This window comes from Ambystoma mexicanum, chromosome 9 (genome assembly GCF_040938575.1).
Source record: "Ambystoma mexicanum isolate Mex_15411 chromosome 9, UKY_AmexF1_1, whole genome shotgun sequence".
Taxonomy (NCBI): domain Eukaryota; kingdom Metazoa; phylum Chordata; class Amphibia; order Caudata; family Ambystomatidae; genus Ambystoma; species Ambystoma mexicanum.
Genome location: NC_090931.1, coordinates 260,159,938 through 260,172,831, shown reverse-complemented (window position 1 = coordinate 260,172,831; position 12,894 = coordinate 260,159,938). Strand labels below are relative to the sequence as shown.

The 12,894-nt window shown below is 45.6% G+C and overlaps 1 protein-coding gene across 4 annotated transcripts in view; it reads right to left on the bottom strand.

Annotated features, from left to right (window-relative positions):
* The window catches only part of SGSM2 (small G protein signaling modulator 2), a 1,574,436-nt gene that overhangs the window by 714,201 nt on the left and 847,341 nt on the right, over positions 1–12,894 (bottom strand). For all 4 annotated transcript variants that reach the window (XM_069614582.1, XM_069614584.1, XM_069614583.1 and 1 more), the window contains exons 5-6: positions 10,361–10,428; positions 3,705–3,850 (exon numbers count right to left, since the gene is read on the bottom strand). In XM_069614582.1, coding sequence (XP_069470683.1) covers positions 3,705–3,850; positions 10,361–10,428 — 214 coding nt within the window. The remainder of the gene's footprint in view (positions 1–3,704; positions 3,851–10,360; positions 10,429–12,894) is intronic.

Here is a 12,894-nt window from a genome sequence, read left to right as displayed (position 1 = left end):
CACAAATGTTCCATTTTGGAGATCCTGAACCAAGAAAAAAAACCTCTTCTGCACGTCTCAACCACAGGACATTAGGCACCGCCAGGGACCCTGGCACTTACAGCACTGATGTATAGCAGGGCACGTGTGTTGGGGGTGCTCTTTCCTAGCAAGCTGCGGTCCAGAGCTGACACTCTTTCCCAGCACCGATGGGAGTGCTGCATGTTGCTGCTAAGTCACCGTCTGTCCTAACCGTCCCATGGCAGTAGTGGGGTGTGTCTATGCCAAGTGTTTGATTTTACTGAGGGTGCATTTTTGGGGAAATGCTGCCACCTGGCGGCCATTTCCCAGACGACTTTATCACTAGACACCCTGAAGGCTCTTCTTACTTTTATTTATTTATTTATTTTACATTTATAAAGCGCTCACACAGCCCGCAGGCATCGAGGCGCTGACAATCCCTGTAGTGCCTTGTCGACTTATTGTGAAGGACCTTTTTTGTGCACACGCGCTCATGTAAATATATACAAATTTTCTTTGTGGTGCAGATATATATTTTAATATGCCTTCATTTGATTTGTTCTGTTAACACAGCTGCGTTGCTTGAAATCCTATGCGATTTTTGCAGGGCAACATTTGTGGCAGCCGTTCCGGTATGCCCCATGTTTTCAGTTTCGCTTGGTCGGTTTGGCTGGCACCATGCAGCAGCACCTTTCAATGCAGCTGCCTGCTGCTGCTCTGTGCAGAGCAAGAGTGCTGGAGAAGCAGGGCACTGTTGCACGGGACAGCATGATTACATCTCGGTGGCTGACATGCCTGTGCAAAGACTTAGCGTGCCTGCGACAACAGCAACTCACATTTGCGCTCAGTCACTGATCACTCACCTTGTCTGTTCCCGGTCAGAGTTCAGCGTTGTCATTGTAGTTACAACGTAGGACCGCCACTGCTGCTGGTGTGTGTGCTTTCTACGCCATGGCCCACCAGCCTGATATCCCCTGATCCTAGACTCTGCTGCACCAGCTGTGCTGCTCTGTTCAACCTGAGCCCTGTTTCAAAGCACACTGTGAGAGGAGGCTGACTAAGGCGTGGCTCCCTCCAGGGCCCAGCTCCATGCTGGCCTTCACCATTCCACACCCTGGGCCCCTCTTAGCTGTTGATGAGTGACTCTAGAGTGTTTTCTGATAGTGGCATGGCCTTTTTTACTAGCATTATGGGAAAAGACAATATGATGGATGGTCTTAATTGGGGGGAGACTGGTCTACACTGGCACAGCTAGTGCAAGCTTTTTTTCTACAGTGGCCTGGCATATTTACTGTCATTATGGGCAAAGACAAAATGATGAGTGCTCTTACGTGGGAGGAGACTGGCCTACAGTGGTGCAGCCAGTATGGAAATGTTTTCTTACAGTGGTATGATATTATTTTAGCCTTTTGGGCAAGGTCGACATGATACATTTTCTTACATGGGGATACTGACCTATATTGGCACTGCCAGCATGGACATGTTTGGATGCAGTCAACATAAAGATAGCAGAATACTGGCATATATTGTTGGAAAAGACATCCATGAAAATGCTTTGGAAAATGCTCCTGCCCACTCCTGGTGTTATGGTATGTGTTGGATTTTTCATGTGTTACCCTCAAAACTGATCATAAACTCTGTGGCGTTTTACCTAATTTGTCTCAGGACTGTGTACTGTAAAATGACCCGTTTTAAGAAATGTTTTAAAACATTTGTCGGGGGAGAACGTTCCTTGGTTGGTGCTCCCTCATTCCACTCAGTTATTTGCACATGTTCCTGAGAAATGTTTATGCTCCTCCCATTAGAACAATTGAACAGCCGCCAGTGACCTTTATCAGTAACTGGTCAGATAGCACAGCGAGCTAAGCGCTCACTCCCGATATCTGTGTGCAGCCTGCTGTGGCAGGTTCGTAATCCGGGCAGGGTCAACTCAGCCTTTCATCCTTCCAGGGTCGATAAAATGAGTACCACTCTGTGGGATAATAATGTCTTTTGTCATTTGAGCGTTCTGGGACCTATGGGTCTGTAGCGCTATATGAGAAATACATTCTTATTATTATTTCAGGACTGAGAGGACTACTTGTCTCCCAATAAGACTATTAACCTGTAACAGTGACAGTGCATTTGCAGCAGCCTGCCATTCCAACCCAATGTGGCAGAACACACTAGCGTGCATGCATCATGGGTGTATGGCTTCGTAGGGGCAGCATGCCATCCACCCGCCACTATTTGCCAGAACACATTAAAATGCAGCATGGCCGAGCATCACCTTGTAGGACAACCACTGCAGCTTGATCAGCATCCTGCTCTGCACAATACATATCAACATATAACACACCCTTTCATCGGTTTTATATGGTGCACACTTGGCACACAATCACGTCTCCCGCCATAGTGCTGCACCTGTTTGAACTGTTGAGAACCGCCGGTGCTTGAAAGGAGAGTACACACAGCTGTGTTTAAGTTTCAATGGGGGTCCTTATGAGTGTGGCTGTAAGGGGTTAACGGCGCTGGTATAGGTGCCGGAGCCATCAACCCCTTACCTCTGCATTGGGAGTCTGCTCGCGGGAATCCGCTAAGGACGCCTGGTTTTACAAGGCGCCCTAACGGGTCCCGTGAGCAACCCAGGGTGCTAACAACGGGCCCGTTATTGTTAGCTCCCTCCCCATTCCCATTGAGCCCTATGGGGGCTTGATTGGGAATGGGGATGGGTTCCTTGAATGGGGAATTACTGGGCCCACCAAGGTCATTCAAGGAACCCGGACCCGGTACCCGGTGAGGGGATAACTATGCCGCTAATTGCGGCATTGTTACCTCCTAACTCGTAATGACCCCCAATGTGTTTTGCTACTGCTCACACTTATATTGCTGTTCACAGTGTCCTCTTACTAAGCACAGACTTGTATTATTGTGCCAAGAAATATTCCTGTCTACAAGAGCCTCCATTTTACCTGCTGGAGAATGGAATGAGATATACACAGACCACCACTACTTTTTTTAAACAAGTCTTTCCCGTAATTGATGGGCAGGTACATATTTGGTGCTTGATAAAGGCGATCAGGGTGGGGTATTTGAACACACTGCTTCACATGAAGCCTTCTAGATGTTATTTAGAATTATCACTGGTTACATTTATATTGAATGGAGCCACATACGAATCCTACACATGTTCTTGCATGCTGTTTTTTCCTGTTCAAAATGCTGGGGATTTGTAAATCAATATGAAAACCATATTAAAAGAAAAAAAAACAATTAAAAAAACAATATAAAAACCATAGGTGACTTGGGTGTCAGAGAATAAGTGATGAGTACTATGCACACTTTCACTTATCAGCAGGTGTTAAGGAGTGGTGAAAAGACAGTTACTACAAAAATTAGTATGCGAGTCGTTATTCCCTTTCATTAAGTCACAATGGTAATACAAAGCCGGTGATTTCACAGGAATCCATTGTAAACTCTGCCTGCTATGTGCAAATGGTAGGCAGCGTTTACTCAGTATGCAGCGTGGCGTGCAAATGGGAGGCGTAAAGACGATTTCGCCAGCATTTGACACCTCCCTTAAGCACTTCGTAGTGCAAATGACAAAGGGTAGCCAGTCCCCACTGTGCAATTTACAGAGACTTTGCAAATGAGCCCAGGTGTATAGGCTTTCAGCAGTACAATAATCACAATAACAGGTAGAATTGTATAGGCGCGGAACGTACCCCTAGGGCAGGGCGCTTGCATGGAGAGTCCTGCCGGCTGTGAGTGCCGTGGATCCTGTGCCTCTGCACCAGCTCATCGGCAGAAGGGTCCGTCCAAAAGTGGTCTGCCGTCTTCAGTTTAGTGTACTCAAATGTGCAGGGCCCAACTGGAAGCAAATGATGAATGCATAAAAGGTAGGGATTAATGAAGAAGGCCAGCAAATCACATGCATATCCCTTTACTCTTAGTTTGCAAAGTAACATTGTGTAGAATAATGTGATCATGGTTATCCCCTGGTAATTGACAAATACAACACGTTGCTAGGTTGCAAGGTGTAATGTTGTTACATAGTTAGCACAGTTAACAGTGAAGGCAAAGCACATCAATACCACTTTCTCATAATTGTAAGACCTGGGGTGATACTTAGCAGTGCTTGGTCAAGGGGAATACTGATGGCGCGGCCCCCTGCTGAGCGTAGTTAAGGAAATGACAATGGTCAATCGATTTCAGTGTTCTTCTAATTGCAAATCCTGGGATGATGCATAGAGGCAGAGATGAGATTAAGGGAAAGAGACAAAATAATATCTCTCTAACGACAGATAACCTTTAAGAAAATCAATAAGATACATCTCCTTTAAAAAACAAAGCCAGCATACAACCTGAATTTACCCAAATGCATGTAGTGGTAAAGCACCCTCAACGACATTCAACAAAAAAGGATCCCTGAGTCTCTCTACCATGACTATAGTCATGTGGCATGGCATCACGGGAAAGGGGAACCTTTGGTAGCAGTCATAGTTGATGGAGCTGCAGTGCCGGTGTACTACGCAGGGATGTCAATGAGAGTCCATGAATGCTGGCCAAGTGGAGACGAGTCGGATGTGTTGTACACAGACCCCACGCACAGCAAGAGTCAAGAGCAAGAGGCGATGGAGGAAAGCATAACAGTACCAGATGGAGTAACCAAGGGTTTCCCAAACGTGGAGGTATGTGTGTGAGACCAGACTGGGAAATGGAGAGGAAAGAGTGAGTTGAACAAGGATGAGAGAGCGATTCATGGGGGACCACCGGCGTGCGGATAGAGGAGGCCAAAGGATGGAAAGGAGACGTCAAAGGATAACCCCTTTTGAGAAAGAGGTTATAAATAAGAGGTCTGTAGCATGGAACCTAAAGAGAAAGTGCTACAGCCACTTAAGAGTGATTGCAAGTAGAACACTGGTCTGCATAAAGATCAAGGTACTAAAAGCTATTTCAAAAAGAGCTTCAAAGACCATTGAAATTCCACACATTTTACCTCAACCTCACAGGTGTGCAAGCGTTTCCCTTCGACACAGGTGAAAAACTGTTGCCTTGGGGGCATGTAATGCAGGAAAGAGTCAAAATTGACTCTTTTGTGCAATAATAAAAATTGCACACTACCACTACTGCACAGTATCAATTTTCACCATCAATTTGAAAGTGGAACTAGATGGTGGAACATTTTTTTTTCTCCAAAATTCAGTAAGCGATATTATTGAAATATCAGCGTCATTCCAGTGGTACTACTGTTATTGCCAGTGCAAGAGGGATTTAGTCAGAGTTGAGATGAGTTTCGGGAACATCAGTGGTTGTGTTTCCTCCAGCTGTTCTGCATGAACACATCTATGCAACTCGTAACAAGGTGCCAATTTCTAGGAATGATTGTCTCTCCAAAAATGCAGAGGGAATGAGATCGCAACAGGTAGCTGCACTAAAAAGGATGCCTTATTCATATAATGGTGATTACATTTCCCCACTGTAATCATTCCCTGGAATGAGTGTCTCCAAAGTTAGGCTTTATGATAGAATGAAGCTTTTTCAATAAAATGTCTCTCATGTAGTGTATATTACGAAAAGGGGCACCTGGCTAGGCCCTGATATGCCCAGGTGGGTATATAATATTATATCACAAATAATCAGGGTGCGAGATCACATGTAAAATCCTTCGATTTACACACTTGGGCCTGATCATGACTTTGGCGGTAACGCTGGCGGTATTAGCCCTACCGCCAAACTCCCCGGCGCTAATAGCGCTGGATCACGAGTTTGGTAGTAATGTAATTCCCCATTCCCCATTGAGCCCATTCGGGAATGCCCCATTCCCCATTGGGCTCAATGGGGAAAATTCGTGCTTTTACCGCCGGCGGATTTCCCGCCGGCGGTAATAGCAAGAATTTTCGGTGGATTTCCCCCCAGCCAAGAGCTGGAGCGAAATCCACCGAAGTCCTGATTTGGCGGACCCTTAAATCCGGCTGTAATAGCGCGACCACCGGATTTAAGGGTTACCGCCAAAGTCGTGATGAGGCCCACAATATGCAGGAACGTTTACTGTTGGGTCAACAAAGTCTTTGACCGTAGGTTATTTATTAAACATATCAATTTCTTTAATAATATACATTACAACCCAAAACAGGACATTGTGTCAATTTCAAAACATGGCAGTACCGATGGGTACCATCCAATTGAATCCAAAGGATTTAACTCATACAAAGCATGTTTCCTATGATTTGTGACAGTATATTTGCATAAAAACATCTGCTATCCAGAGTGTGATGCATTTCTGGAGTACAGAGACCACAGTGTGACATTAAACACTAAACATTACAACAAGGAGGTTGTCGACACTATAATGTTTCAGCCAGATAAAGCTATTTCTTGAAGCTCATGTGAGAATGGCCTTCTTCATGATAAGGGGATGATGTGTTATCCATGTCCATAGGGTATCTGTCAAAGAACAATGACAGTGGAGGTGTGTGTTAGACCAATATGTGATCTCAAATGAATTCTTCCATAATTTAAAAGAATCTTATTAGATGCTCATATGAGCCGAAAAATACGACAGTGTCTGTTAGATCACCAGCGTAAGGCTTACCGTCAGTTAATTATTTGCTGCAGTAAGTTCTTGCAAACTGTCCCCCTTTGAGCTAGTCAGAGGTAAATTCTTGTTCAAATTCCATCAAAGAAATGATGATGGTTGCGAATAATCCTGTCTATCTATGGGAGAGCCAAAGAGGACAAAAAAAGGAGGAACCAGAGTGAATGCTGGCAAAAAATGGTCTCAGCCATTATGGTTCATAAGGGAAGATTTCTTACCTTACGATTGAGTCACCGCTCATGCCATGTGTTGAATCACAGAAAAATGTGTTGATGAAGTTGGTAGTGTCCAACGCGGACATAAGCTTTTTTGGGGGTAAAGATTCCCAACTGCTGGTGAACCTCTGTCAGCAGGACTGATCCCACCTCAGTTTATTGTAACACAGTCTGTTTCATGTACCTACAGGCACTTTTGGTTGCGGCCCTGGTAAGAATTTCTCGTCTACAACCAAAAGGCCAGCTAGCTCTGTGTCGTGACAGTCCCGACATTAGTATAGCCCCTGATCCTTTCCAGACCTACCAACACCCCTGGAGTTTAGCCTCGGTGTAGTGAGAATATTTCCTTAACACAGGCCATGCTTCAGTCCCTTGCAACCCCTGCAGGGACAGGCACAGCGTGTCCACCACCGACTGAAGACACCGACCCTGCCCTCAGGTTTCCGCAGCCCTTTTCTACCATTTCTGGGGCTGTAGTCACCTGATCATGGAGATGAAAGAAAGACTTCTGCGGGTGGCTTGTTCGTGCTGGTTCAGGGTATGACCCATCACAGAGACCAAGCCAGGAAACAAGATGTGGGATTCTCATAAATAACAAGGAAGACCAGAGAGAAGGCAGACTTAATCATTGAACCCTTCACCATTTTAAATCCCCATCCCTCTGTTATTCTTGTATCTGGTTGCTGTGTGATCACTTAAATGGGTGTGTCTTAGTCTTAACCAGATCTGTGCCAATGTTTTTTTAGAGCATGTCATGAATTTTGCGTTGACATACTTTGACTACATCTGCTAGCGGCCACTGTATTGATCACACACAGGGCGTGGTCTTCAGCCATGTTCAGAGAGACGCAGACACGCCCTATGTGCACCACATTCGTAAAATTGGGGCACACATGGATTGACCTGTGCAGAGGAGCAGAAAGCACATATGATAGTACAGGAGGCCCAGGGAAACTTGCATGTCCTTCTGTAATAGAGATTTGGACTGCAAGTGCAACCAATGAGGGATTTAAACAACTTTGTCAAGTCCCAGACATGGTTTTGTCTATAAGGCCTGTGTATATTTCCGAGCAGACTGATGCACCGTAGCAGCAAAACCACCATGATTGTTTGCTCCAGTCAAAATGGATAAGTAGAGAAAGCAGCGCGTCACGTGGGCCTGGGCCATCAATCAGCTTAAGTGAAAGGTTCGTAGGTTCTTGAGAGATGCGTATCTTCTTAAGAGGAATTGGCTAAAAGCCACATCAACAGATATATCGATCACATCCTCACAACTGTTTAACGGGTGTGCCCACTATGTGTGTATGTGATTTTCACACAACACAAGACAGATGTGGGGAAGATGTGCACATCTGATGCGGGTTCACATGCTTTTACAAACATCTGCATAGTTGTGGAAAACCTATCCCCGATTCATGGAATTATTTGCGTAGAAAACGGGGATTTGCGCGCCATTCTGCCCGCAAATCCCCATTTGTCAAACAGGGATTTGCGGGCAGAATGGCGCACAAATCCCCGTTTTAATCCGTCCAAGCCATGAGTCTCTATTGTATCGTGATGCACGTTTTTTTTAGGAAACCTGAATTGATAGATGCGTGGAAAAGGCACACTTCCTCTACACATGAATACTTTTGTCATGCACCTTTGTCAGGTTACCTGAAAAACACACGCACTGCATGCAGATGACGGTGTTTTCACGCATGCGCATCAGATGGGCGCTGTCTTCGCGCAACGTGACAAGGATGCATAGAAAATGGCCACGTGTTCCCAGATTTGAGAAATAAATGTGCATGCCTACAAAAAAAATGCAGATTACAGTGCTGTGGCATTCTGAAATGAGTTCCCATCGGTTATGTTGACTGTTGTTTGCCCTGTTCTGTGCCTTTTTACCTCCAAACTCCAAAATGTTTCGCGCTATGCAAATAAAATAAATGTGTGAGGGTGTAGAGCCAGGGGCCTGGTGACCTAACATTATCCCTACTCCTCCAACCACCTGTGGGTGAGTTCCTATGCATAATTATCAAGTTCCTGTTTGTAAGGCTGGGCACCGCATCTCTGGAGTGTCACACCAGCCACCTTCACAATGGCTGCGCCCCATTTAAGAAGAGGAGCCATGTGCAGGCTACTTGTGTGTTATGCCCTTTTTTATTGAACCGCCTTAGAATCCAGAGACCAAAACCCCTCCAATCGCTGATCAAAATTCCAAAATGGAAGAGCCAATAACTTGTTTTTATGATTTACAGATTTCAAGCACTAGGACAAGGCCCAGGCTCCACCTGAAATCCAAAACATTCTGGCGCCTTAATATGACCATCCCCATTATAGTAATAATAACATGGTGTTGTTTCGTTATGTAGCGCTTCATGTCAGACCCCTTCTGCTTCTAAGCTGTTATAACAGGTGTAGTTATTGCCAGGTTGCGAATGGCACTTTGGTGGCATAGTCATTGCCGACAGACAAATGACTACCCCTGTAATGGCACCAATCTTTTGGGGATCTCACTTGTCCCTGTTCAGGAGGCTAACTCTTAGACCTGTGAATTTTTCCCAAGTTATGGACCCTTTGGGCAGATTCCAATATGGGGAGAGTGTCACCCCGGCCCACCAAACACAGCCGAAGAGCACATCTGCCCACAGCCAGGGACCATTTTAAAACGTGTAATGAGAAAAACGCTTAATCTTGCTTTCTGTGCCAAATTGTACAAACACATCAATCATTTACCCAGAAACTCATCGCAATTTTCCTACTTCTGCGCTTGCTCTGTATTTATGTTTAGGAAGTAAGACACATATAACATACAGAGTTTGTGGGAACATGATGTATGTTTTGCAGGATTCACCATTACCCGTTTTTTCAACATTAAACATTTTGCGCCAGAGGATATCACAGAACTGGCTACTGTAGAGCGCAGGCTTGCCAGGAGGAAACATGGATCCATGGGAGGGTGAGTTTGCCAGAATGAAACATGCGCCATGGCAGGGTGAGTTTGCCAGAAGGAAACATGGCGCCATGCGAGGGTGAGTTTGCCAGAAGGGAACATGGCGCCATGGGAGGGTGAGTTTGCCAGTAGAAACATGGCGCCATGCGAGGGTGAGTTTGCCAGAAGGGAACATGCGCCATGGCAGGGTGAGTTTGCCAGAAGGAAACATGGCGCCATGCGAGGGTGAGTTTGCCAGAAGGGAACATGGCGCCATGGGAGGGTGAGTTTGCCAGTAGAAACATGGCGCCATGCGAGGGTGAGTTTGCCAGAAGGGAACATGGCGCCATGCGAGGGTGAGTTTGCCAGAAGGGAACATGGCGCCATGGGAGGGTGAGTTTGCCAGAAGGGAACATGGCGCCATGGGAGGGTGAGTTTGCCAGAAGGGAACATGGCGCCATGGGAGGGTGAGTTTGTTGGAATGGAGACATCCAACAGGCACAATAATACGGAACAGCACACACAACTGCTTCAGGGGCCCATCAAACGCCGAGAGAGTCTCTAGTTCATCATGGCGATTGGAAGCGTTGTGCAAGCGCGCCATGTCCTCTCATTATAGCCCTGGAATAGGACACAGGAAGCTTGACTTACCCAGAAGAGAAGCCAGGATTGAGCCACACACTGGATCCGCCATCAAAGACTCTCTCTCATAATATTTGCTAAAGAGGAAAGCAAAAACATTGTTTACAAAATAAGAATATTCTTCCATGTCCTGCTGTAGGGGCAACATATAAACTGCAGACAAGTGATGTTCATTGGAAGAGCAGAGGGGGCACACATTAAGACTCAGGGACAGACATATGGATGCATCAAGTGTTTGTTTCCAGTCAGATATTGGTCACGATAAATCACCTACATGTTATTGTAAGGGTCATGTTTGTGTTCAATTTGCTTTTTTTGGGCAAACAATGTGCTAACCAAGTATATACCTGTTATTAACGGTAAGAGCAAAACTATCTCAGCTATTCGGGGTGACTTTAAGCACATATTAAGGGTGGTGGCTGGGTCTCTGTGCACATTCTAAGCACGGTCCCAATTCAAGTGGACCTGACCAAGGCACCATTCAGTCAGTTAATAATGGCACACATTAGAACAACACTTGAGAAGGCGAGGATTTCGGTATAAAGCGCTATCTGCAAAATGCTATTATAGTTGTTAAAACAATTGTATGGTTGCAGAAGGTAATACATGCTGGTGAGTATGGCTCAAAAACACTAGTGATTTCAAATCTGCCGTTAATAGTATTCACACGTTTGGATCACACATTGCTGAAGGCCTCATTTAGACCAGTCATTGCCAGGGCCATGTTAGTGCTGTCCTGTTCCTGTACAGCATATCACTATTTTTTATCATCATATGGCAACATAGGAAGCTTTACAAATATAATTAGAATATGGCTACATTGCAGAGGTGACTTGAAGAAAAACTGAGAGTTGATGGCTGTACATTTTAGAAGTAATCAAACCAGATGCGTTGCTCCGGGCAACCCTGCACACCATCGTTTTCCAGCTTGCCAATATAAATCATGGCTTGGTCCCACCCCAAAAGGGACAGTTTAGCCCGAACTTCTAGGTCACATCCCTTCCGCACAAGCAACCACATACATTTTTCAGGCTCATTGGCCTCATCATCGAGGTATAGCTCCGGCTTTTAGCCCCAGCAGGCAGAGGACCGATGTCTGGGCTTACCATCGCACTTGAGGTGACTTTAAGGGAATATGAAAGGTGATGGCTGGAAGCTTACACATGAATCATGTATCACGCGTTGCTCTGGGCATGAACACTTCAGAACTTGTGATAAATCTTCTTTCTTCTATGGTTATCTTTACACAAGCTGCCTCTGAGGACTGCCAATTTTTCACCAATGTGCTACTTGAACACCTTGAGTGCTCCAGGTGGATTGTTCTGCACCGGATTCTACTATTAAAAGCTGTTGTGGTGCTCGATTGGTATGATTTGACCGTGGCATAATTGTTTGCGGCGGAATTGACCGTAGTCAATTTTGCTGCGAACCCAATTTTTCTGTGGCCAAAATCATCTTGTCCATGCACCCCCACCGACCCGAATACATCCACACCCGCACCCCACACACCTTTCATTGACTGCCTTCGATCTGACCCTGCGACGTCAGTTCCTTCCCCGCAACGTAGGTCAGAACTGATGCTGCAGAGTCCCTTTCTCTGTTTATAATGGAACCGTATGGCCTACTTGACTGAATAGTTAGCTGTACAATCATTTCGTATAGCCTAAATTCGGTCAATTAGGCCAGACAGTTACATTCTTTGGTCAAATTGGTCAAACCTGTGGTGATCAAGGTTCAATTTTAATTTCTTACTTTTATTTCAGACTTCTCTCTCTCTCTCGCTCTCTCTCTCTCTCTCTCTCTCTCTCTCTCTCTCTCTCTCTCTCTCTCTCTCTCTCTCTCTCTCTCTCTCTCTCTCTCTCTCTCTCTCTCTCTCTCTCTCTCTCTCTCTCTCTCTCCAGTGACGCTCCACTAAACTCTTACTGCTCACATACACTTTGATTCTGGCTTTGCAGTCTTTGCTGCCCAGATATACCCATAAAAGGCCACCCCCCAAATGCATCATAGCAGATGTCAGTGGGAGGCCAATCTACCTCTCTCCACCCTGACCAGAGTCTGAAGAAAACCTTTCCTCCACTCCAGGAACCCCTTCTCTTACTCATAAAACCAAATTGTTTAAACTGTTTATGAATTAAATATTCTGCATGGGCCAGCACGCCCATGAAAAGTGTCTAGGGGTGTCTAAATGAAGGGCCCGACAGAGAGGTTGAGCTTTTCCAGGTGGGATTTCCCCACCCTCTGGGATTTCAGCAGGATCTCCCTCAGACCGAACCATACCTTCGGTCTCAAGTTGGAGTTGAAGGCTTGTGTTTCAATAGCAAGACCGAGACACAAGGGGGCGGGGAGTTCAAACAGCCAATTAGAGGTGATAAGGTATTCTAAATCAGGTTTGTGGATGTTTCAAAGGCCCAACTTTCTTGCTGCTTCCTTTGTGGTTTGTGTGTTTTGTATGGCTGTTGAGCTAGTAGTGGTCAGAACACGCTCACAGATTCCTGTTGTTGGAAGATCTCCTGATTGCTTTTGGAGAGTTTAGGGGACATTTG